This window comes from Palaemon carinicauda, chromosome 38 (assembly GCF_036898095.1).
Source record: "Palaemon carinicauda isolate YSFRI2023 chromosome 38, ASM3689809v2, whole genome shotgun sequence".
In the NCBI taxonomy this organism is placed as follows: Eukaryota; Metazoa; Arthropoda; class Malacostraca; order Decapoda; family Palaemonidae; genus Palaemon; species Palaemon carinicauda.
Window position 1 is genome coordinate 56,647,528 of NC_090762.1, and position 27,275 is coordinate 56,674,802.

The 27,275-nt window shown below is 40.2% G+C and overlaps 1 protein-coding gene across 1 annotated transcript in view; it reads left to right on the forward strand.

Moving 5' to 3' along the window:
* Positions 1–27,275, forward strand: part of LOC137630647 (uncharacterized) — a 185,887-nt gene that overhangs the window by 90,212 nt on the left and 68,400 nt on the right. The window contains 10 exon segments of the mRNA XM_068362262.1: positions 6,212–6,350; positions 6,892–7,028; positions 13,109–13,318; positions 13,519–13,683; positions 14,811–15,008; positions 15,135–15,230; positions 15,910–16,054; positions 20,868–20,900; positions 20,903–21,039; positions 21,357–21,418. Of these exon segments, the coding sequence (XP_068218363.1) occupies positions 6,212–6,350; positions 6,892–7,028; positions 13,109–13,318; positions 13,519–13,683; positions 14,811–15,008; positions 15,135–15,230; positions 15,910–16,054; positions 20,868–20,900; positions 20,903–21,039; positions 21,357–21,418 (1,322 nt within the window).

Sequence of the window (27,275 nt, forward strand, 5' to 3'; positions counted from 1 at the left end):
CGTTGAGCCCGTTATATCGTATTTAGCCTTTAAAGAATTTAAAACTTTTTAAATGTAATGTTTTATGAAAGAATTTCTTTGATAGTCTTCGTACTGTTTTCAAAGATGACCTAACGTTTAGTTTTTTAGGCTACGCAGTTGTTGACGTTCAGGACGTTCAACATACGCTCTATCGTTACGATAGAGAGAGAGTGTATCACGGTTTCACTTTGCAGTAAGAGTAAATCGATTCTGACGTTTTGTTCATTCTTTCTTAGCTTAAATGTTTTAAATTCTAATTTAAAGGAACTTTTTATTTGGAAAACCTTTCAGTTTTTTCCTTTAGTCAAATAACATGTTTTTTTTGACGATATATAATTGGGCTCTTCTCTTAGGTGCGAAATCAAGAGAGAAAGAGAGAGAGAGATAGAGACGGAGGGAGAGAGAGGAGAGAAACGTTCCGTTCAAGCGGGTAACGTTGTTCTCGTGTTACTCTCGTCCCTAGTCTCTGTACGGGGAGGAAAGTAAAACGTTTTTAGGTTTTTATTCTCGTCCCCAGGCTATGTGCGGTGAGAGATTGAAAACGTAGTTTATATGAACTAGTGTTTAGTCTCTTTCCCAGCCACTGAATTTTTTATCTTAATATATGTTTTCTGTTTTTTGCTGGTATTAATGAGCTGCATTATACGACTGATTTCGCAATTACTACCTTTTAATGAAGGGTAGAATTGCGTGTTTCAGGTAGAAATCAGTAAAAGTTTCGATTTCAGTGAAATAAGTGCAAAACAGAAAATCGATAAAGTGATATGCGCAAAGTGTTACAGTGTTGCGTCCGAGGGTTCGTCTGTTCGTGCCTGTCGTTCACCTAGTCCGGGACCTCTTGCAAGCTCCCAAGCCCAGGGGAGAAGTAATGTCGAACGACTTATGGGTTCGAGAGGCCTTGATCAACGAACAGACGTTTCCCTCCGTGGTTTCGGGCGTATCTACCCAAGATCGCCCCACCCACACAAAGACGAGAGAGCCTATTTATTCCTCGTCTGCGGAAGAGGTTTCTCGTAAGAAACCATGGACCAAGGTCTCGCGGCTTATTAAGCGCAAGTCGGTCCCTTCCGCGCAAGTCCAACGGCCCAGTTGTAGCCACTGGGTCAGTTCGGACTCGCTGCAGTCTTCCGACGACTGCTCACCTCCTAAGAGAGGCAAAGCGGTACCGCATCAGGCAGTCACACCGTCTGTTGCCGCACCTGCTCCTGTAGACCCTAAGTGGTCTTTGCTGCAGACCATGCAGTCTCAGTTAACGTCATTGATGCAGGACTTTCGTGTGGAGAAGGTTGACACTGCACCAACCTCTAGCCTACAACCAACCACGGTTGTGCGTCCTGTGGACGCTGAGGCGACCTTCTGCCGCACTCCAGCTGAGAGAGTCCCGCCACCCATGCGTTCCAGTGTACCCTGCCAGCCGCATGTTGACGTTCAGCGACGCACGGGACCTTCCGTTGACGTTCGCGAGGTACAACAACAGTCTAAATTGTTTTGTTTTGACGCGGTGCGTCAACCTCCGCATTCTAGAGTTGTTTTGACTGCTCAGTCTAGACAGTCAAAGCAGTCTCGAGTGGACGCTGTACGTCCTCACGCACCTGTTGTGGTTGACAGTTCAGTTGTTGACAGTTCACAGACTGTCAAGCAGTTACATGACGTTGCGTTCTGGTCCGCTACTAATGCACCAGTGAGAGACTCAGCTTTTATCGGACAAGGTTCCTGTAGATGAGGAAGTTGCTGTTCTCCCTCCTACTGATATTCCCTTGAGGACTGTCAGATGGAGAGGAGCCTTAAGCTGCTTAGCCTCCTATGGACTTTAATTAAATCATGATGATTTTTTTAAGGATCTTCGTCCGGATTTTGTAACTGCTGCTCCTCGTTCGCCTAAACGTCAGAACTTACACTAGGCCTAGCTACTTCGAAGCCGTTGTTTTTAAGCTAGTGCTCTCTCGCTCTCCTAGAGAGCGTTACGTTGGCTAGGCGACTGGTTTTTTCACCAGGAGGAGTTTGGGGGATACAGCCTTTGATTTCCTTTCTTTTAAACTGGCTTATAGAGCGAGAGTCTGATATGACACGAGAGAAGTTCTCGGCTTGGGAGTTCATGCCTCTGCCCAGATAGACTTCTCAATTCTGGTAGACTCTCCCTGGCGCCTAGCCAGGAGACGCTCCAAGTTGTTTACAGGTCAACTTCTCAGCTTTTGTCGTAGCCTTTGAAGTTTTGCTGTACTATTATGTCACACCTAACAAGGCTTTCAGGGATGGTAAACGGTTCCGCCTCAGTCGCTAACCCCGTCTGTTGCCACACCTGCTCCCGTAGACCCTAAATGGGCTTTGCTGCAAGACATGCAGTCCAAGCTTGCGTCCTTGATAGAGGACTTAAATGCGGAGAAGAACCTTCTGGCCAACAACCTTCCAACCGGTCGGTTGTGCGCCCTGTTGACGCTGAGGTAACCTACTCGCGTCTGCCAGTTGAGGTGGTTCCTCCTTCTGGCCAACAACCTTCCAACCGGTCGGTTGTGCGCCCTGTTGACGCTGAGGTAACCTACTCGCGTCTGCCAGTTGAGGTGGTTCCTCCACCGATGCGACCCAGTGTGGGTTGCCAGCCGCACGTTGACGTTAAGCGACGCTCGGAGGTGGTTGTTGACGTTCAGGACGTTCAACAACCAGCAGAGGTGACTTGTTGTGACGCAGTGCGTCAACCTCAGCAACCCCGTAGGGTGTTGACTGCACAACCCAGACGGTCTAGACAGTTTCGGGTTGACGCTGTACTTCCTCGCGCACCCATGGTTGTTGACAGTTCACAGACTGTGCAGCAGTGCCATGATATTGCGTCCGGCTCCGTCACGCATCCACCAGTGCGACGGGATTCAGCGAGTCAGAGGTTGCCCACTCCGTTGCCGTTTCCTCATCAGTTTCGGATGAGGAACCCTCTGATGAGGACGTTGCTGAACAAGACGATCAGCCCCCAGCCCTGCTATCCATCCAGAAGATGCTGAAGAAGGAACGCTGCTCAGTCAGGCTGTGGATGAGTCTGGTAGGGACGCTGTCATCCGTGGATCAATTTGTGTCACTAGGAAGACTACACCTCCGTCCTCTTCTATACCATCTAGCTTTTCACTGGAAAAGGACAAGACGCTAGAAGCGGTCTCGATCCCGGTTTCCGAAAAGATAAAGTCTTGTCTGACTTGGTGAAAGGACTATATCAACCTAAGAGAGGGTCTTCCCCTGACTGTTCAGACTCCCAACCACGTTCTCTTCTCAAACGCATCGGACGTAGGCTGGGGTGCGACATTAGACGGTCGGGAATGCTCGGGATTATGGAACTCGAGTCAAAGGACAATGCATTTCAACTGCAAGGAGCTACTGGCAGTACGTCTGGCCTGGAAAAGCTTCAGGTCTCTCCTTCAAGGCAAAGTGGTGGAGGTGAACTCGGACAACACCACGGCTTTGGCGTACATCTCCAAGCAAGGAGGGACCTACTCTCTGACGTTGTACGAGATCGCAAGGGACCTCCTCACCTGGTCAAAAGGTCTAGACATATCACTAGTAACGAGGTTCATCCAAGGCAACTTGAATGTCATGGCAGATTGTCTCAGTCGGAAGGGACAAATAATTCCAACAGAATGGACCCTCCACAAGGATGTATGCAAGAGACTTTGGGCCACCTGAGGCCAGCCAACCATAGATCTCTTCGCAACCTCGATGACCAAGAGGCTCCCAATATTTTGCTCACCAATCCCGGACCCAGTAGCAGTTCATATAGATGCCTTTCTCCTAGATTGGTCACATCTAGATCTATATGCATTCCCTCCGTTCAAGATTGTCAACAAGGTACTGCAGAAGTTCGCCTCTCACGAAGGGACAAGGTTGACGCTAGTTGCTTCCCTCTGGCCCGCGAGAGAATGGTTCACCGAGGTACTTCGATGGCTAGTAGACGTTCCCAGAACACTTCCCCTAAGGGTGGACCTTCTACGTCAGCCACACGTAAAGAAGGTACACCAAGGCCTCCACGCTCTTCGTCTGACTGCCTTCAGACTATCGAAAGACTCTCGAGAGCTAGAGGCTTTTCGAAGGAGGCAGCCAGAGCGATTGCTAGAGCAAGGAGAACATCCACCCTTAGAGTCTACCAATCGAAGTGGGAAATCTTCCGAAACTGGTGCAAGTCAGTATCCGTTTCCTCGACCAGTACCTCTGTAACTCAAATAGCTGACTTCCTCTTATATCTGAGGAAAGAACGATCTCTTTCAGCTCCCACTATCAAGGGTTACAGAAGCATGTTGGCATCAGTCTTCCGTCACAGAGGCTTAGATCTTTCCAACAATAAAGATCTACAGGACCTCCTTAAGTCTTTTGAGACCACGAAGGAGCGTCGTTTGGTTACACCTGGTTGGAATTTAGACGTGGTACTAAGATTCCTTATGTCAGACAGGTTCGAACCGCTACAATCAGCCTCCCTGAAAGATCTCACCTTAAAGACACTTTTCCTGGTATGCTTAGCCACAGCTAAAAGAGTCAGTGAGATTCATGCCTTCAGCAAGAACATCGGATTCTCATCCGAAACGGCTACATGTTCTACAACTTGGTTTTCTAGCCAAAAACGAGCTGCCTTCTCGGCCTTGGCCAATATCGTTCGATATTCCAAACTTATCGTATGGTTGGAAATGAACTAGAAAGAGTCTTATGCCCTGTAAGAGCTCTTAAGTTCTATTTAAAACGAACTAAACCTTTACGAGGCCCGTCTGAAGCTTTATGGTGTTCAGTTAAGAAACCATCTTTGCCTATGTCAAAGAATGCTTTATCCTATTTTATCAGACTGTTAATACGAGAAGCTCATTCCCATCTGAATGAGGAAGACCAAGCTTTGCTGAAGGTAAGGACACACGAAGTTAGAGCTGTCGCAACTTCCGTGGCCTTTAAACAAAATAGATCTCTGCAAAGTATAATCGACGCAACCTATTGGAAAAGCAAGTCAGTGTTCGCGTCTTTTTTATCTTAAGAATGTCCAGTCTCTTTACGAGAACTGCTACACTCTGGGACCATTCGTAGCAACGAGTGCAGTAGTGGGTGAGGGCTCAACCACTACAATTCCCTAATTCCATAACCTTTTTAATCTTTCTCTTGAAATGTTTTATTATTGTTTTTGGGTTGTCCGGAAGGCTAAGAAGCCTTTCGCATCCTACTTGATTTGGCGGGTGGTCAAAGTCATTTCTTGAGAAGCGCCTAGATTAGAGGTTTTGATGAGGTCCTGTTGTATGGGTTGCAACCCTTGATACTTCAGCTCCTAGGGGTCGCTCAGCATCCTAAGAGGATCGCGAGGCTCCGTAAGGAAGACGTACTTAAAAAGGCAGAGTAATTGTTTAAGTCGACTTCCTTACCAGGTACTTATTTATTTTATGTTTGTTATTTTGAATAACTGCTAAAATGAAATAAAAAATCCTTAGCTCATAATAATGTAAACAATTATTGCTGGTCTCTACCCACCCCCCTGGGTGTGATTCAGCTTATATAATCACCGGCTAAGTTTAATATTGAAAAATGTTATTTTTATAATAAAATAAATTTTTGAATATACTTACCCGGTGATTATATATTAAAGGACCCTCCCTTCCTCCCCAATAGAGACCCAGTGGACCGAGGAGAAAATTGAGTTCTGTGTTTACATTGAGTACTGAGTACCTGCACGACAGATGGCGCTGTTGAAGTACACCCCCTACCTGTATAGCGATCGCTGGCGGATTTTTTACGTAGAGTTTTCTGTCGAGCAACAGAGTTGCAGCTTATATAATCACCGGGTAAGTATATTAAAAAATTTATTTTATTATAAAAATAACATTTTAAGAAGTACAGTAATGTTCAGGTTCACTCTAGGGCTTTTATCACTTCTTGACAGTATCCCGGACTAGTAGTCCTTCAAGTGTTTCTTCTCCAAAGAATAAAGGGTTAATGCTAATGGAAGAAAACTAAAAGAACTCGTGTTCCGGACATTATTGCTAGTGGACTTCAATATGCCTTTTCAAATGCATGGAATGACATTGGCAATAGTATCATTTAAATTCATGCAACTACCAAACCTGAAAGTGAAGTCAATTATTCAGTATGAATTCTAACCCAGACCTTATTGGGTAGGAATGTAGATGTGCAGAATCTAGATCCTGGTCTAACTACATTTATTTTAATGTGGCATATCTTTCAGCAGCCCAATGCATCTACTTCTACGTCTAGCGCCAGCAGCAGAAATACTGTAACGGCAAAAGGATTCCCTCTTCTTAATATAGTGTGTCGACCAAAGAATAATCTTCCCCCCTCTGTAGCAATGGCTCAGCGTAAAGACTTGGGTAAGTTTGAAGCATGAGTCTTGAAAATATTCTAAATTTTCATGTTTAGTTGATACACCTATATACAGTACATTGTAGATTTTAATTGCTCATACAGAATAGACGGGGTGAAGCTAGGGGTAACCACTTGTCTTGAGGTCAAATAGACAAATCATATAAGTTTGTTGCATCATTACAATTAATAAGATATATTTCTGGACTGTCCTATATTGTCTGATGGTCTTTTTACAATTAGTAATAGTATTTTGTTTTCATAATGTTTTTTTTTTTTTTGTGATATATGCAGTAAGAAGCATAGATTGAAATTTATCCGAAATTTACTATCAGTTTGAATAAGGTTTTAAGTTCTCAAGATAGTGATATATAGTTGGTTGAATTACCTTTGGTAGATGGGAAGCAGCCCTCATTATATTGAGTGTTTCTTTGTTCATTCCATTGAAAGAAAAGCAATGGTAGCTTATAAGTAGAGTATTTGAAATCACATTTAAAATATTTTTAATCATGTAACTTGTGTGTTTGACATGACTTATTATTTATTCAGATGCGAAAGTTAAGTCAGTCCTGTTGAAATCTGCTCAGGAGTTTGTTGAATGGCTCCTTAGTGAGGGTTTGATAAGAACTTCACAATTCTGCTCACTACACAAGCTCCAACCTAGCCAGATGCCTTTCAAACTGAAGGTCAGTATTGATTTTTACATAAAATTTCAGTTATTTTATCGTGTTCCTTATGTCAACACTGGGCCTTTCTTCTGTATCTGCATTTTGTAAGTTCTGTATCTTGTCTGCCTATTGTATGACCTTAAACCATTGGATGTCTTTCTCCCCCCCCCCATTCAATAGTGCCAGTTGACTTGGTATATGTAAGAGTATTGTTCCACTATACGAAGGTAAAGATGATGTGCATGAGTGTTGTAATTTTAGGGGTGTTTATGGTGTGTGGTTGGAAAAGTACATGGTAGTGTTAATTAATAGGATTAAGGATGAAATGTAGGATGCAATATTAGAGGTGCAAGGTGGCTTTAGAATAGGTAGGTGACGTATAGATCAATTTTATAGTTAGGCAGATATGTGAGAAATATTTAGCAAAAGGTAACAAGGTATATTTTGCATTGGATCTGGATAAAGCTTTTGATAGAGTTGATAGGGATGCGATGTGGAATGTTATGAGGTTATATGGAATTGGTGGAAGGTTGTTGCAACCAGTGTTGAGTTTATATATAGGCAGTAAAGTGTGTATTAGGATAGGGAATGTAGTGAGTGAGTGGTTTCCAGTGAGAGTGGGGCTGAGACAGGGATATGTGATGTCACTATGGTTGTTTAATTTGTTTGCTGTTGGAGAGAGAGGTGAATGCTTTGTCGAGGATTGGAACTGATAGATGAAAGTGATCCTGAGTGGAAAGTGAATTAGTTGCTGTTTGTGAATGATACTGAATTGGTTGCAGAACTTGGAGGAGAAGCTCTGTCAATTAGAGACAGAGTTTGGAAGGGTATGTGAGAGAAGAAGTTGCGAGTAAATGTAGGTAAGAGCAAGATTATGAGGTGCACAAGGGTCTACCAGAACTGTCTCAATTGCTTGTCATTCATTCCTATTTCTAGCACACTTTCTTGCCTCTCACAGCTATCCTACTATTACCACCCAGAACTCTTTTCACTCCATCCATCCACTCAAACCTTGGCATTCCTCTTGTACTTCTCCCATCAATTCTTGCATTCGTCACCTTCTTTAGCAGACAGCCACTTTCCATTCTTTCAACATGGCCAAACTACCTCAACACATTCATATCCACTCTAGCTGCCAAATAATTTCTTACACCCGTTCTCACCCTCACTACTTCGTTCCTAACCCTATCTAATCTAGATACATCAGCCATACTCCTCAGACACTTCATCCCGAACACATTAAATTTTAAAATTTGATATTTTTCTTTTGTTTTCACGGACAAACTTTATCATTGAAAGAATTAATAACACATGATTCTCAGGTAAGCACTGAAATAATTCCTCTGAATATAAAATTATGCTGTTTGCCATTAACTTTTATTCAAACTTTTTTCTAAGTTTCTATAATTTTTAGATATTGCAAATACATACATACATATACCAAGGCACTTCCCCCAATTTTGGGGGGGTAGCCGACATGAACAAATGAAACAAAACAAAAAAGGGGACCTCTACTCTCTACATTCCTCCAGCCTAACAAGGGACTAAACCGAGTTCAGCTGGTACTGCTAGGGTGCCACAGCCCAGCCTCCCACATTATCCACCCCAGATGAAGCTTCATAATGCTGAATCCCCTACTATGATATTGCAAATACAGTTGTCAAATTACATGTTTCTATTAACTCATAATTCGTATATTTGTAAGTGTAAGAAAACACATATATTTTGGCGGGCAATTCAATCTGATTTGGCGCCAGCGCCATCCTACCTTTCCGTCCGCACCTTGTAATATACTCCCATGCACATTTTGAATAAAGTATCAGTTGTAAAGACAGTGAGACAAGCGTCACCAAGATCAACTATGTGTGGCAAGAAGGTTGTTAGAGGCAGCATGAGGAAGGGCAGTGAATGGTGGAATGAAGGAGTGAAGGTAAAAGTGGAAGAGAAAAAGAGGGCTTTTGAAGAATGGCTGCAGAGTAATAGTGTAGAGAAGTATGAAAAATATGAAGAGAAAAATGTGGAAGTAAAGCGCAAGGTACGTGAGGGAAAGAGGGCAGCTAACCTGAGGTGGGGTCAGGGATTGGGTCATTCATATGAAGAGAATAAGAAGTTTTGGAAAGAAGTGAAGAGAGTAAGGAAGGCCGGCTCAAGAATTGAAGAGACAGTGAAAGATGGAAATGGGAGGTTGTTAAAAGGGGAGGAGGCAAGGAAAAGATGGGCGGAATATTTTGAAAGTTTACTGAATGTTGAGGATAATAGGGAGGCAGATATAAGGACAGTGAGACAAGCGTCACCAAATTCAACTGATACTTTATTCAAATGTGCGTGGGAGTATATTACAAGGTGCGGACGGAAAGGTAGGATGGCGCTGGCTCCAAATCAGATTGAATTGCCCGCCAAAATATATGTGTTTTCTTACACTTACAAATATACGAATTATGAGTTAACAGAAACATGTAATGAAATAATACATATGTCCGCGGGAACATATAAAAATTAAAATAGCGCCAACGTTATCCCTGCGTGTCGCAAGAGGCGACTAAAAGGGACGGGACGAGGGGGCTGGGAACCCCCTCTCCTGTATCTACATCCTGTGAGACAGCAACAAAGAGATGGAGCTGGGGGGAGATTGACTGCTCCCCGCATTCTAGTTTTGGGGTGTTTGAATGTGCGTGGATGTAGTACGATAGAGAGTAAAAGATGTGAAATTGGAAGTATGTTTAGGAATAGAAGGATGGATGTATTGGCCTTGTGAGAGACGAAGATAAAAGGAAAGGGTGAAGTGATGTTTGGTGAAATGTATGGTAGAGTGTCCGGGATTTAAAGGGGAAAAGCGAGAGAGGGTGTGGCTTTATTGCTGAGTGAATGGATGACAGGTAAAGTAATGGAATGGAAGGAGATATCATCTAGGTTAATGTGGGTAAGGGTTAGGTTGGGTAGGGAATGTTGGGCGTTTGTCAGTGCGTATGGGCCAGGTAGTGAGAAAAGTGAAGAAGAGCGGAATGAGTTCTGAAATTAATTAAGTAGGTGTGTAGAAGGACTGGGTAGAATGAATTATGTAGTTGTCATGGGTGATTTAAATGCTAGAGTGGGCGCTGGAGAGGTAGAAGGTGTCATTGGGAAGTATGGCGTACCAGGTGGAAATGAGAGTAGTGAGAGACTGGTGGATGTGTGTTGAGCGAGAGATGGTGATAAGTAATAGCTTTTTCAAAAAGAAAGATAAAAATAAGTATACATGGGTAAGAGTGGCAAATGGAAGAGTAGTAGAAAGGGCATTAATGGATTGTGTGTTGATAACTAAAAGAATGTTTGGAAGATTGAAAGACGTGCACGTGTTTAGGGGTATGGCCAACGGTATGTCTGATCATTTTTTGGTGGAAGGAAAATTAGTTGTAGCAAAAGAGTGGGGGAATAGAGTAGGTGAATGTAAAAGGGAGCTATTGAGGGTTGAAGAGCTAATAAAACCCGGGGGTAAAAAGTAAATATCAGGAAAGGTTGAAAATGACATATGACGAAGTGAAAGTAAGAGAAACTGGCAATTTAGAGGAGGAGTGGAAGTTAGTAAAAGAAAATTTTGTTGGGATTGCAAGTGATGTGTGGGGCAAGAAGGTTGTTGAAGGCAGCATGAGGAAGGGCAGTGAATGGTGGAATGAAGGAGTGAAGGTAAAAGTGGAAGAGAAAAAGAGGGCTTTTGAAGAATAGCTGCAGAGTAATAGTATAGAGAAGTATGAAAAATATGAAGAGAAAAATGTGGAAGTAAAGCGCAAGGTACGTGAGGCAAAGAGGGCTGCTGACCTGAGGTGGGGTCAGGGATTGGGTCATTCATATGAAGAGAATAAGAAGTTGTTTTGGAAAGAAGTGAAGAGAGTAAGGAAGGCTGGCTCAAGAATTGAAGAAAGTGAATGATGGAAATGGGAGGTTGTTAAAAGGAGAGGAGGCAAGGAAAAGATGGGTGGAATATTTTGAAAGTTTACTGAATGTTGAGGATAATAGGGAGGCAGATATAATTGCTGTTGCAGGTGTTGAGGTGCCAGTGATGGGAGATGAGAAGGAGAGGGAGATTACAATAGATGAAGTGAGGAGAGCACTAGATGAAACGAGAGTAGGAAAAGCGTCTGGTATGGATGGTGTGAGAGATGAGATGTTGAAGGAAAGGGGTGTGACTGTACTTGAATGGTTGGTGAGATTGTTTAATATGTGTTTTGTGACGATTCGACGACCTGAGCTAGCACGCTTCCTGACCCCGGGTCGCCTCAGGGCACATATCACACTGCCTGAGGTTGACCCCGTAGAAAACGGAAAGAGGGTAAACTATACAAAAATCTGGTCGGTTAGGTAGAGTTACCAGTAACTCCTAAGAAGGTAGTTCTAGGTAAGTATGTTAGGAAAAATACAAATTACTTAAAAATTTGTGATTTTGTGTTGTCAATGGTACCAGTAGATTGGGTTTGTGCATGTATTGTACCACTATATAAGGGTAAGGGAGATGTGCATGAGTGTTGTAATTCAAGAGGTATTAGTTTGTTAATTGTAGTTGGAAAAGTGTATAGTAGAGTAATGATTAGAGAATGTAATCTTAGAAATACAGGGTGGTTTTAGAAGAGGTAGGGGTTGTATGAATCAGATTTTTACAGTAAGGCAGATATGCGAGAAATATTTAGCAAAAGGTAAGGAGGTGTATGTTGCGTTTATTGATCTGGAGAAAGCGTATGATAGAGTTGATAGGGAAGCAATGTGGAATGTGATGAGGTTATATGGAGTTGGTGAAAAGTTGTTGCAAGCAGTGAAAAGTTTCTACAAAGGTAGTAAAGCATGTGTTAGGATAGGAAATGAAGTGAGTGATTGGTTTCCGGTGAGAGTAGGGCTGAGACAGGGATGTGTGATGTCACCGTGGTTGTTTAACTTGTATGTTGATGGAGTGGTGAGAGAGGTGAATGCTCGAGTGCTTGGACGAGGATTAAAACTGGTAGACGAGAATGACCATGAATGGGAGGTAAATCAGTTGTTGTTTGCGGATGATACTGTACTGGTTGCAGACACAGAAGAGAAGCTTGGTCGATTAGTGACAGAATTTGGAAGAGTGTGTGAGAGAAGGAAGTTGAGAGTTAATGTGGGTAAGAGTAAGGTTATGAGATGTACGAGAAGGGAAGGTGGTGCAAGGTTGAATGTCATGTTGAGTGGAGAGTTACTTGAGGAAGTGGATCAGTTTAAGTACTTGGGGTCTGTTGTTGCAGCAAATGGTGGAGTGGAAGCAGATATACATCAGAGAGTGAATGAAGGTTGCAAAGTGTTGGGGGTAGTTAAGGGAGTAGTAAAAAATAGAGGGTTGGGTATGAATGTAAAAAGAGTTCTATATGAGAAAGTGATTGTACCAACTGTGATGTATGGATCGGAGTTGTGGGGAATGAAAGTGACAGAGAGACAGAAATTGAATGTGTATGAGATGAAGTGTCTAAGGAGTATGGCTGGTGTATCTCGAGTAGATAGGGTTAGGAACGAAGTGGTGAGAGTGAGAACGGGTGTAAGAAATGAGTTAGCAGCTAGAGTGGATATGAATGTGATGAGGTGGTTTGGCCATGTTGAGAGAATGGAAAATTGGTGTCTGCTAAAGAAGGTGATGAATGCAAGAGTTGATGCGAGAAGTACAAGAGGAGGCCAAGGTTTGGGTGGATGGATTGTGTGAAGAAAGCTCTGGGTGATAGGAGGATAGATGTGAGAGAGGCAAGAGAGCATGCTAGAAATAGGAATGAATGGTGAGCGATTGTGACGCAGTTCCGGTAGGCCCTGTTGCTGCCTCCGATGCCTTAGATGACCGTGGAGGTAGCAGCAGTAGGGAATTCAGCATTATGAAGCTTCATCTGTGGTGGATAATGTGGGAGGGTGGGCTGTGGCACCCTAGCAGTACCAGCTGAACTCGGTTGTGTCCCTTGTTAGGCTGGAGGAACGTAGAGAGTAGAGGTCCCCTTTTTTTATTTGTTTCTTTCGTTGATGTCGGCTACCCCCCAAAATTGGGGGAAGTGCCTTGGTATATGTATGTATGTATATTACATACTATATTTATATTATAACATACTGAATAATGTGCTTGTCTTTTTCAGCTGGGTATGTTCTCTGATCCAAAAGTGCTTTCAACAAGTGGTGGATATGTGTGGATTAGTGAATGTTGTGGAAAAAAATATGTGTCCGTTTACAGTGGCTCTATCTTTGGATCAACACCGATTGATAAAGTTGCGCCAACTGCAGTATTAAAGCTGATATACCATTGGGCATGTCAGACAGCCATAATGAACGTAGAATCCTGGGTGAAGGTATGATATAATACACTTGAATGTATAGTTGTGTAAATATTTCATATGTGGTGAAATGTTAAGTGTCATACTTTTTACTTTGTTACATGTTTAATATTATTCTAAATATGGAAACTACTATTTGTTATTATTCATTGCAATATGAAATATAACCAAAACATTGATAATATGAAAAGATATTTGACACATTCCTTTTACAGGTGGAAAAAACATTCATCAACAAAATTTACAATTATTTACGGTGTGTATGTTCAGTCATGCTACAAGATAAAGTATATGACTTTGGCTTTGATGGAACCACAGTTGAACTTGGCATAGTCAGTCTTGGAACAAGCACAGCAGATGGCACAAAGAAAGCAGTTAAGGTAAGCATGAAGGTTTTTAGTCTTGGGTTAAAAACTAACACAATGTTTAGTAAGAAATATCAGCACTCCTTTATAATATTATTATTATTATTACTACTACTACTTGCTAAGGTACAACCCTAGTTGGAAAAGCAGTATTAATGAGAGACGGGCCAAAAAGAAAATGTTTAAAATTTTAGCAATTCTAAAAGAAATAGACATCATATGGCATTCCAAATTATAATTGTCCAGTATTTGTTCATAACAAATAATTAATCATAAGTTGTCTTAACAGTCTTGAGACGATCTTCTGACGTATCCACATAAATTCAAAATGAAGACTCCCAGTCTCAATGGTACCAGCTTTGACACTCGCTCTGTTGTGCATCTGCTGGTAGAAAACTACTCCAGCATCGCCTGTCCCTTTTTCACGCTAAGTCTTTCAAAGATATTTACTTAACTTGCAAGAGAATTTGAATTTGATATATTTAAACTTGAAAAAAAGTGTCAACTTGGTTTATGATTCATAAATGCAATGTTACCAGTTTGTCCTCTATCTCTAGTTTTTCAAATCTGGTTCTACTAATTATTAAGTTTATTTTATCATTGTTGTAAATATCTTTATTATGCTTATTGTATGTCTGAATAATTTCTTGTTGCTTTTCATTCTGTGGTTTGACTGATTGCTCTTTCATTTTGGTACTGTTGTATCAGCCAGTATTGCATCTAGACTACACATTCACATAAACCAAAAACATTCTTAAAGCTGATTAGTGCACCAACTTAAAAAAGTTAGGCATTTAGTTTTTGTTTGAAATTGATAAATGATATTTTGTGTGATAGAGAATATTTTTGTTCTAGTTTATTCAAGGAAATAGCTTGATTCAACAACAATCTTTAAGTATTTGGCTGTCTTAACTCAAAGATGCATGATGTTAAGAAAAATTAAAATTACAGTAATTATGCTCAAATTAACAAGGATCCCAGACTCAGATTCTTGAAAAGTGATGGTGCACCTGAACTGCGAATTCAAACGAAAGAGATGATGCAGCTTTCAGTTATTTGTGTATTCTGTAGTATTTTTACTATTTCAGGTTAGATATGACAATGTTTACAATTTTACACTTCTGGTTATTGTTCTTTTCCAGGTCGAGATTTTAGGGCTTTATGATCGAAAAATGAAATCATATCGACTCTTTGCATCAGAACCAGAGCCCGGCACATCCTCACGGCAGCGTTTTATTCGTATACTCAAGCCCCTTGAACGCGTAGTCCATACAAATGCAATTTTACTCTGTGATCAGAGTGTTGACCGTAACTGTTTATATAATATGAATTATGGAAAGGTAATTGCTGTAGTTATTCAAGATTTTGTGAAATTTATTGATTTAACAAGTCTTTTGTATAATTTGTCACTGAAATTTTAGCATGATTATTTTATTGTTAATTATTCCCTTCATAATTCCTTCTAGGTCAGTGTTTGTGAGACCAGTGATAATGAGGAAAACCTGCAGTCCAATGCCAAAATAATGTCGTATCTTCGTAGATACGTTCCAAAAATATTCCAGGTAAGGTTCTTCAAGTATCTCGGATAATTTGGGTCCTCAAGCATAAAGTGGGTATGTTGCACCAAAATAGAATTAGCCAGAAGTTTCATCTTTAAAGCTGTAAAAATGTCAAAACTTATTTTTTAACCAAAATAGATGGTATTCATATCATAAGTAGAGGTTAAATACTACAGATTGTATTGGTGTTTTGCAGTTGAAAAGAAGGATTTTCTGGCATTTGTTATGCAAATGAGAAGAATATCATCTGATGAGGGTAAATGAAAGTAATTGATAGTATTGAGTCACAAGTAGTAGTAACTGTTAACTACTATTCATAAGTGAATTTTCATACCCTTATGTAATGATAGCTTTTATGTCTCTTTATTGAAGGCATATTCACTTTATTTACCAGAATAATATTTTAAGACTTCCTCCCAATAATCAAATTTAGCAAAGTTGAATCTGGAAGTTTAGGGCTGACTTTAAGTTATATGGTTGGCATCATAGTAGCCTTGTTTTGTTTACAAAGTAGCCTCTGAGTCTTGTATCTGCTAATGCAACTATTATGAATCCTAATGGTGGATCAGTTGGGACTGAATAACTGTACAGTATATAGTATATATTATGGTTGGGTACTCTATTTTTGTATCTATTTTAATATGTCTTTGTAGCTCATGTTATCGTTTTCAATGTATTTTAGAGCACGCTGTCGCAGCTAACATTACAACAAGTTCAAATTGTACTAGATGAACTTGGTTGGCGTGAGAGATTTGGCCATTGTGCTGCCCAGGCTTACACATCAATGACAGAACACATTACGTACCTCACAGCTAGAGAGTCTGAAAGTAAGTTTTAATTGATTTTTACGTACAACCTTTGTAATTTTGCTAAAGACAAAAATTTTTTATCATGTGATTTGGCACCTGCTTTCAATGTTTGTGTTTATGTTAAGTGTGAATCATTTTAGTAAACAAGTTTTCTTTTGTTTTCACATGGTTGAGCCTTTTATCAAATTGTAGGTGCTCTGTCAGTTGTAATTTTCTTGTCAAGATTTGGCTCAACCTCTTTTATTATTGCCTACAATTTCACTGCTCACTTTGTCTTGGGAATACATTAATTGATTATCTGCATTTTGATGACAGATTTTGAATACAGTATTTTATAATGGTAGTAGGTCGGCCAAGGCACCAGTCACACGTGGCGATACTAATGCTTGAGAGTTATTGGGTTGTTTGACTGGCCAGATAGCATTACATTGAATCCCTCTCTGGATACGGCGAGTTTGGTCTACTCTGTACACATTCTTCTCTTTCCTCATACCTCTGACAACATTAACATAGAGAAAAATTTTTCTCTACTCAAGGGGTCAACTACTGCACTATAATTGTTCAGTGGCTACTTTCCACTTATTATTATTGTTATTATTATTATTATTATTATTATTATTATTATTATTATTATTATTACTAGCTAAGCTTTAGGAAAGCAGGGTGCCATAAGCCCAAGGGCTCCAACAGAAAAAAAATAGCACAGTTGGGAAAGGAAATAAGGAAATAAATAAAATATATCAGAGGTAATGGACCAATTAAAATATTTTGAGAACTGTACCTACTTTAAAAGTCTTTCATATATAAACTATGGAAAGAGACTTATGTCAGCCTGTTCAACATAAAAACATTTGCGGCAAGTTTTAACTTTTGAAGTTCTACCTGATTAGGAAAATCGTTCCATAACTTGGTCACAGCTGGAATGAAACTTTTAGAATACTATATAGTATTGAGACTCATGATGGAGAAGGCATAACTATTAGAATTAACTGCATACCCATACCTAGTATTATGAACAGTATGATACTGTCCAGGAAGATCTACTTGTAAAAAATGGTTAAAATTATGAAAAATCATTTGCAACGTTCATAATGAACTAATTGAATAGCGTTGCCAGAGATTAATTAGATCAGGAATAAGAAATTTTATAGATTGTAAGTTACTGTTCAACAAGTTAAGATGAGATAACGCAGCTGGAGACCATACAGTAGAACACTACTCAAAACAAGGTAGAATGAAAGAATTGAAACACATCTTCAGAATAGATGTATAACCGAAAATTTTACAAGACACTCAATAACCCAATTTTTTGTGCAATTGAAGAAAAGACAGACCTAATGTGTTTCTGAAAAGTAAATTTGCTGTTGAGAATCCCACCAAAAATTGTAAATAAGTCATACAGAGTTAAAGAAACATTATCAATACTGAGATCCGGATGTTGAGGAGCTACTCTCCTCAACCTACTTACAGTCATACTTTGATTTTTGATAGAATTCAACTTCATGCACTATAATTTGCACCAATTTTAGGTAGATCTCTTTTAAGGGATATAGCAATCTGAGATATGCATTCAGTTGATGGAATTTATGTAGAGAGAGTAGCATCATCTGCATATGCAACAAGTTTGTGTTCTAAACCAAACTAAGTGATGTATAACTATAAATTATGAAAAGTAATGGGCCTAAAACACTACTCCGAGGAACACCAGATATCACATTCTTATACTCACTATGGTGCCCATCAACAACTTTTTCCATTCTATTATTAAAAATTCAATGATGGTGCTAAGAAAAGACCCCTCCACTCCCAACTGTTTTGAGTTTGAAAATAAGGGCCTCATGATTAACACGATCAGGAGAAGCACTGAAATCAATCTAATTATACGATCTTCCTAACCACATTCAAGGGATTTCTGTACAGATTTGGAGATTGTAAGAAAGGCATCACATGCTTCAAAGCCTTTATGAAAGCCAAAGCCAAATTGCAAACTAGGGAACAGAGGATTGTCTTCATCTAACCTATTTAGATGTTCCAAAAATTTACATATTGGAGTTATGGAAATTGTGCGGTAATCAGCTGTACTTAAGCTACCACAAATGCATTTACATAATCGAGTATCATTACCAATTCTGCAATGAGTGCTAAAAGAACCTTTTTTTGCTAACTTTCAGAAAATAGTAGATAACTTTGGAGTTGAGAAATCTGCAGTCTTTATAAAAAACAAAGGAAAAATATCATTTGGGTCTACACCCATAAGTATCAAAGTTCATCAACATACATACATATACCAAGGCACTTCCCCAAATTTTGGGGGGTAGCCGACATCAACAAATGAAACAAAACAAAAAGGGGACCTCTACTCTCTACGTTCCTCCCAGCCTGACAATGGACTCAACCGAGTTCAGCTGGTACTGCTAGGGTGCCACAGCCCACCCTCCCCCGTTATCCACCACAGATGAAGCTTCATAATGCTGAATCCCCTACTGCTGCTACCTCCGCGGTCATCTAAGGCACCGGAGGAAGCAGCAGGGCTTACCGGAACTGCGTCACAATCGCTCGCCATTCATTCCTATTTCTAGCACGCTCTCTTGCCTCTCTCACATCTATCCTCCTATCACCCAGAGCTTCCTTCACTCCATCCATCCACCCAAACCTTGGCCTTCCTCTTGTACTTCTTCCATCAACTCTTCAAGAGAGCTTTAATTTCACAAGATCAAAAAGCTAAACTTGTTGGTTTAGCGTCAGGAAAACGGGAATGAGGAAGATTGAGTTTCTCATTGCTCTGCTTACTGTCAAACACAGCAAAAGGGTTGCCTGTTCTTTTGGACAGTGAGTGACAGTCATATGGTTTTAGTAAAGGAGGAATTGTTGTGTGTACCCCCAAGAGTGCGGATTTAAAGGTATCCCACCACTTATGTTCCTGGGTTGTACCAGAAATGGATTTTTTATGGTTACATTGTATTCTTTTTTCTGATTAAGCATAAACTCTCTGAGCAAAAGCCCTAAGTTGAGTATAGTTGTTCCAAGTCAAATTTGATCTTTTACCCTTGCAAAGATGATAGGCTTCCTGCTTCTCCAAATAAGCATGTTTGCAATCATTGAACTAGGGTTTTTCTTTCACTCGGTACCTTAGCACACCAGAAAGGATATGCTTATTAATTATGTTGACTAGATTCTCATTGAAAGGACTAACAGGCTTAACATTATTATGCAATCGTGACCAATTCATGCCCAAAAGATCCCTCAAAATGCCATTCCAGTCTGCTTGAGATTTTAAATAAATCTTGCATGAATATGACATATCCAGGACAGGCTGCACAGTCTTCACTACTAATGGGATTTGATAGAGCAGTTGAGACATAGTGTATGTAGTATACAAATAACAAACCTCTTGCACTTTCTTAAAATATTCAGGTATATGCTTAAAACAGTTTTTTTTTATCTTTTTCTAAAGCCAGGGTAGGGTTGCCAATCTCTTTTGCATGAACAGTGAAGCAAAAATTAGAATTTTCAGTCCGTTCTGGCATTTTTAGCTACTCTGTATTTTCAACATAAAGTGCCTTTTAGTCTTCTTATTTATGGACTGATGAAACAGTTAGGTCTAATGCCTTTCATTGGGTAAGGTAAATAGGCAACAAACCAACCTGTCTTAATTTTAGGTGTGATTCTCAACTGCAAATTTGCTTTTGAGAAATAAATTAGGTCTTATCTTTAATTCAATTGCACAAAAAAATTAGCTTATTGAGAAAGTCTATCAAGTTTTTTTGTGATCATTCTAATCTGAAGAAGGGTTTTAATTCTTTCATTCTACCTTGTCTCGAGTATTGTTTGCATGTTTGATCTTCAGCTGTGGAATCTCATCTAAATTTGTTGGATAGGAACGTGCAGTCTATTAAAGTTTTTATTCCTAATCTAGATAGTAATCTCTGGGATAGGAACGTGCAGTCTATTAAAGTTTTTATTCCTAATCTAGATAGTAATCTCTGGCCCTTTCATTTAATTACTTCACTGCATGTTGCATAAGATTTTTCATTAATCTAACCATTCTCGGCACTCTGATCTTCCTGGACAGTACCATCCTGTTTGTAATACTAGTTAGGAAGTTGATTTTAATAGTCATGCCTTCTTCATCATGAGGCTCAATACTACAGAGTATTCTATAAGTTTTATTCCAGCTGTGACAAAGTTGTGGAATGATCTTCCTATCGGGTAGTTGAATCAGTGGAACTTCAAAAGTTCAAACTTGCAGCAAATGTTTTTGTGTTGAGCCTGCTGACCTAAGCCATTTTATAGTTTATATATGAAAGATCTGTTTTAATGTTGTTGCTGCTCTTGAAATATTCTATTTTAACTGTTCTTTACTTTTCTTGTAGTTTATTTATTTCCTTATTTCTTTTGCTCACGGGGGTATTTTTTCCTTGTTGTAGCCCTTGGACTTATAGCAGCCTGATTTTCCAACTAGCTTTATTGCTTAGATAGTAATAATGATAATGATAATGGGAGTAGTGGGTTTGTTGTGAAGTGAATGTAACCTTCAAACACATTGTGTATTTTGTTGATTCTTTGTCTCCCAGTCCCATTAATTTCTTGGTATAATTGATTAGAAAACCGAAAGATTGTTTTAATTGATTGCTGGGACTGAGGGATCCATTTGCTCATTGGATTAATAGCCGAGTTGCTCTATCTTCTTGTGTTATATAGACCATGAAAGCAAGCTAACTAAAGTGATCAATAACAGTTGTATGAAAAATTTAATAATTTCTTTATAGAATCAGATTTCTTTCATTATTTAAGGTTGGAAATTGTTATGAATAAATTTGTTTCTTTCCAGATCCAGGTGTTTTGCATCTTCTAGACTTTGTAGCTCAAAACCACAGCATAACTGGAGATATAAGAGCCAGCATGTACCAAAATCATGGCCAGCCCTACAGCCCTCTATCATCATGAGTACCCCAAGTTCAGGCACTATCAGTCCTCAGGTTATAATGGATATGCCTACCACTGTAAGTTTCATTTAAATTTTTGGGGAAATGCATTATTTGCCAAGATTGGTGAATGTACCAAAGTGACTAGTGATCATTAGTAAGTAGTGCTCTTGAGCGAGTGACTAAATACAGCAGTGTTCTTAATTGGCTATTTTGGGGGAATTGGATTTTTTTAACTAATGCAAAATTTTATGCAGAGAATAAGAAGTAATATATGTGAGTTAGGGTAGTTAAAAAGTATTTAAAAAAAAAAAATTGAAACTACCAAAATTGTCATTAGCATACTATGTGGACATGAATAATTTACACTTAGACGTCATATTTTTCACTTGCAGGCACGGTCACCTCTTGATCACACTAATAAGGTGGTTTTGACTCCAAGAAGTAGAGGAACTGCGTAAGTAATTTTTATTACATTATAGATTATAAATTCAACGAAATAAGGAATAATTATAGAATTCATTCTTATTTATTGCAGAATAGAGGGTATTCTACAATAGTAGTAATGCCATTATGAAATGTCTACTCTATTTGATATTGAATACGAATACAGTGCTGTATTTGAAAGAGGCTTGATTTTATTTTCTCTTTCTTGGATAATACATACAATGCCAGTAGGTTAATTGAAGAAATTTTATTCATCATTAACTCTGGAACGCAAACCTTATTTGTTCCAATACATCTACAAACCCTCTTCCTTTACATAGGATAGATTTATAGCAAAGCTGGAATACATGGCCGTTAAAATTTATAACAAAGTGTAAATAACCGACTGGTAGTTGTCTGTCGGTAGCGGGGAAGTATGGATAGATATGCAGCGAAGCTGGAATACGCGCCCGTTGAAATTTATAACAAGGTGAGAACAACCGACTGGTAGTTACCGGTCGGTAGCGGGAAGTACAGTATCCCCTTCCCCCCGCCAGCTCACTAACATTCACTTTGATTTCATCCGGTGGTGTGAACAAACGTTCCAACCACTGGAGTAACTGGCTTGCACTAATATTTTTTTTTTACTTTTTCTTTTCCAGTATGTTTGGTTGGGTTTGTTGAGGTGAGAATCCTGGAAATGCGTGTATGCTCATTGTGTCGGGCTGTAATTGCGGCACCTTTATGTCCAGAAGGGAGACTGATGATCGCCTTTTGTGTCCAGTTTGTAGAGAACACTCTCCTGTAGCCAGGCCTCACCCTGTGACTATTGTCAGCTTAGCCATCCTCCCAGTGGGAAGCGTACGGTAGGAGGAGGAAATCAAAACATGATTCTTCACCTTCGCAGTTTTACTCATGGTTGAAGAAATACGACTTCTTTCCCTTTTCCTTGGTACACTTACTTCGGTCTCTTCCATGGGGCTCTCCTCCTGAGTGTCGCCTTCCTCCGGAGGATACTCGAGGTAAAAACGATGGCTTTTTTTACTTCAAGGAAACCCTCTAGGCAGCAGACCCTCCCTTTCCCCTACAAAAACGGGGGGAGCACTTCTCTTGTTGTCTTCCTTGGGCCTGAAGGGTTCGGCCTCTGAGAATAGGCTGATGGAGCCATTGAGGCAGGAGAGATTTTTTGCTTCTACCAGAGATGTTATCAGCTCGTCTCCATACAGAGCTGATAAGAGAAGTCTCTCCCTCCTTATTTCATGCCCCTGCAGGTGCTCTTCTAACAGAGCCTCTTGCTGGAGTCCTTCTTTGGAGTGCTCCACCTCCACGCTTTCCCTCTAAGGGACACAAGTGTTAAGGAGCAATGCATCTCTCAACACACAAGCAGACACTTCTGCTCGCACATTGAGCTCGTCGGCCCTCTGGAGCCTAACGGAGGATAGAAATGCAAATGCACAGACCTGCCTGCAGGTGTTGGGAATCATAGCTTTCCCATAGACAACTCTGAAGTGCCAGCGTGCGCCTGTGCATGAGCTCCCTAGCTCTTCAGAGCTATCTCAGGATAGCCACCTAAAATGCATCTACTATTGCGCTCTCTCCCCTGACACTCTAGGTGAGTATGTGCTCTTTGAGAGTCATCAATTCACTCTGGATTGTAGAAGCACTAATGTTCCTGAGCACACATCTACCTGTGTGAGTGTGCCGGGTAGCTCTGCTCTTATCTCAGTCTCCTGACCCTGAGGGAAGGGGATGCGATACAAAGCGCATGCTACATCAGCGTGCTACCTGTGTGTGTGCACCTACAGCACTGCTGCTACAACACGCCTACTTGCTTCAGCTTACTTATCAATAGTCTGGCATACAACACCTTAGTTTTCTTCCACAGGTGTCTAGCACTGACACTTTTCAGTTTTAGTTTAAATTCTTAACTTGTACCCACATCAATTATGTAACCGCTGGCAAAAAAATGAAAGTATGTGGCTAGTTTTAAATTAGAATTTATATTAGCAACCAAGGAATTGAATAGTTGTGCTGCCACTTGAACTTTTGATGTGACAGAGAGATCGTGCGAAATTGGAAAAAAGGCGGAGGATAATTTGAATCATGGTGGATTTTTAAGGAAAATGAATATGGTAATCTAAATGTTAGTACCACCACCATTAAAGCTACCATTATAATTATCAAAAGGTTTGAGAAAAAGAAAGATAAAGGTTGCTAAGAACGCAACTATAATTCTGTTTACATTTTGTCAGCTGGACACGCATAGATAAAAACTGATTTTGTTGATATGGAATATTCCTTCAAATAGGCTATTTAGCGCAAATTTCATGTCAATAATATGCTGTATAAGGTAAGTGTGGTTTGGTTATCTTTATTTTCTATTGTTGTACCAAGGCCTAAGACTTGGAATTCAAGGAGCGATTTTCATAATGGTTGTATGAGATGACCCGCAATTTTCAGGGGTGAATTTTGGGATTTAAAGGTCGTCTTATGCACAGAAATATAGGGTAATTATAAATTGGGGGAAGTCATACCTCACACCCAAGCAGAGGTATGAGTGTGGTCATCCTGATAGATATGACTGCAGTTAGTCTTTCTATCAGACAATCTTATCAGCAGGTTTAAAGGGGGGTAGTGCAACCCTTCTGTCCACAAAAAATACTTATTGTTCAAAGTTGGCAAGTCGTCTTAGCCACCTTTCTTAGTTGGAGAAGCTCGTTCCTCAGTGGAGTACTAGGCACCATACATCATGTGGGCAAACAGGAAATCTCTTTTAAAGTTACACAATGCTTTAATTTTTTTTAAAACTAACTGTGGGAGTGAAATATACTCTTCAGCCACCCCAAGCCCCTTAAAGATCTTAGATTCTATACACCATACTGGTATTAGATTGGCTACAGGAACCTTTAGAACTTCGCCTATCCCAAGCCTCCTTGTTGATGCTGGATAATTACATTTAGACATTTATTGAAAGACTTTTATTGTTCGGTATTTATTTAGGTTGCATAAACTTCCTAATTCTTTAGCCTATCAGACTGCAAACATTGTAAGGCACTCAACATATTTTGAGTTGTACCCAAAAACTCCTCAACCTTATGGTTTTCGGTTAAAACAATTATTAAACAGCCTTGATATAGTAAGAAGTAAGGTGCTTTCATTTAAGATATCACCAACTCCTCCTTGGAAATTACCAAAGATATCTTTTTGTAAACATTTTATTGGTTTAAAAAAGAACATGACTGACTTAGAAGCCAGGTCCCTTTTTATGGAACATGTTGCTGAAGATAAGGAATCAACTTCTGTAAATACTAATGGCTCCAAAGCTGATGCTGTGTTGGATTTTGTGTATATGATAGTGCTTTTAACTGTAGAGGTTCACTTCCTCTAGTATCGTCTATATTTACTGTCAAACTATGTGGCATACTAACCACTATTGAGAAAATAGCATTAAAAAAGAAGGGAAATTTTACCATTTTTAGTTATGCAAGAAGTGTCCTACAGGCTGTAAAAGTTTTTAATTCCAGTAACCCTTAGAAGTACATTGGGGTTTTAGTAGAGGTAGCGGTTGTATGAATGAGATTTTTACAGTTTAGGCAGATATGCAAGAAATATTTAGCATAAGGTAAGGAGGTGTATGTTGTGTTTATGGATCTGGAGAAATCGTATGATAGAGTTGATAGGGAAGCAATGTGGAATGTGATGAGGTTATATGGAGTTGGTGGAAGGTTGTTGCAAGCAGTGAAAAGTTTCTACAAAGGTAGTAAAGCATGCGTTAGGATAGGAAATGAAGTGAGCGATTGGTTTCCGGTGAGAGTGGGGCTGAGACAGGGATGTGTGATGTCGTCGTGGTTGTTTAACTTGTATGTTAATGGAGTGGTGAGAGAGGTGAATGCTCGAGTGCTTGGACGAGGATTGAAACTGGTAGACGAGAATGACCATGAATGGGAGGTAAATCAGTTGTTGTTTGCGGATGATACTGTACTGGTTGCAGACGCGGAAGAGAAGCTTGGCCGATTACTGACAGAATTTGGAAGTGTGTGTGAGAGAAGGAAGTTGAGAGTTAATGTGGGTAAGAGTAAGGTTATGAGATGTACGATAAGGGAAGGTGGTGCAAGGTTGAATGTCATGTTGAATGGAGAGTTACTTGAGGAGGTGGATCACTTTAAGTACTTGGGGTCTGTTGTTGCAACAAATGGTGGAGTGGAAGCAGATGTACGTTAGAGAGTGAATGAAGAATGCAAAGTGTTGGGCACAGTTAAGGGAGTAGTAAAAAATAGAGGGTTGAGCATAAATGTAGAGAGAGTTCTGTATGAGAAAGTGATTGTACCAACTGTGATGTATAGATCGGAGTTGTGGGGAATGAAAGTGACGGAGAGACAGAAATTGAATGTGTTTGAGATGAAGTGTCTAAGGAGTATTGCTAGTGTATCTCGAGTAGATACAGTTAGGAACGAAGTAGTGAAGGTGAGAACGTGTGTAAGAAATGAGTTAGCAGCTAGAGTGGATATGAATATGTTGAGGTGGTTTGGCCATGTGGAGAGAATGGAAAATGGTTGTCTGCTAAAGGTGATGAATGCAAGAGTTGATGGGAGAAGTACAAGAGGAAGGCCAAGGTTTGGGTGGATGGATGGAGTTAAGGAAGCTTTGGGTGATAGGAGGATAGATGTGAGAGAGGCAAGAGAGCGTGCTAGAAATAGGAATGAATGGCGAGTGATTGTGACGCAGTTCCGGTAGGCCCTGCTGCTTCCTCCGGTGCCTTGGATGACCGCGGAGGTGGCAGCAGTAGGGGATTCAGCGTTATGAAGCTTCATCTGTGGCGGATAACGGGGGAGGGTGGGCTGTGGCACCCTAGCAGTACCAGCCGAACTCAGTTGAGTCCCTTGTCAGGCTGGGAGGAACGTAGAGAGGAGAGCTCCCCCTTTTTTTGTTTTATTTGTTTGATGTCGGCTACCCCCCAGAATGAAATTAAAAAGCAGATTTCTGGCAAAAAATGCTGAATTTGAGTTGCTACCAAGATGGTATCCCATCCTGTGATGATTTTATACAATAATTGGGATGGGTTAGTTGATAATAAGTTGACAGAAATAATTATTTTATATATCCTTGGAGGTATAACATAATGCCCCAAAAGTGAGAGACTAATAGTCGTCTACGCATTGGTCACACTAGGTTGACAGACGAGCATCTACTAACTGGCCAACACCAGCCCTATTGCTATGACTATTTGGTACCCTTGGTAGTGAGACATTTGTTGATCGAATGCCCCACTTATAGTACCGAAAGAAATAGATATATGTTTGAGGCTTAAGGTGAGAATGGCAGGTTCATCCTTGCCAAGATTCTTGGACAGGATGTGTTGTACTATGCCAGCAGTATTTTTAGATTTTTAACAGAAGTAGGTCTTCTGAAAGCTGTTTCAATTTTATAAGAACATCCTTGTTTTTATTGTTTTAAATTGACTACACTTTTATTCTTTATTCACAACAAGCAATATTGGCATTGATGACCTCTGAGGTCAGGATGCCAGAGAATTTTAAATAAACTAACCAACCACCAGAAATCACTAGAGTGATGTTGGAGGATAGCTAGTTGGCCTCCAGATGGTACAAGAGGTATGGGCCAATCTTTCCTGATGGCTGGATGAAGGAAACCTTGCCAGAAATGTCCGTGCCCTAAGATTTGCAACATCTCAAATGTGTAGAAGAAGGGGTGGGGCTTTCACCTGGGCCACCTGGTTCCGTCTGGTGTGTGGTCAGCAGAAGTGCATCTGGATCATTGTAAAGGAGTGACAAGCATTCCAAGAAGGTTTGAGGCTCTTGGTAGTAATGATGACCACCACCAACACCACTGATGTAGCTCATGTTAACTAGAAAGGAGGAACACTACCT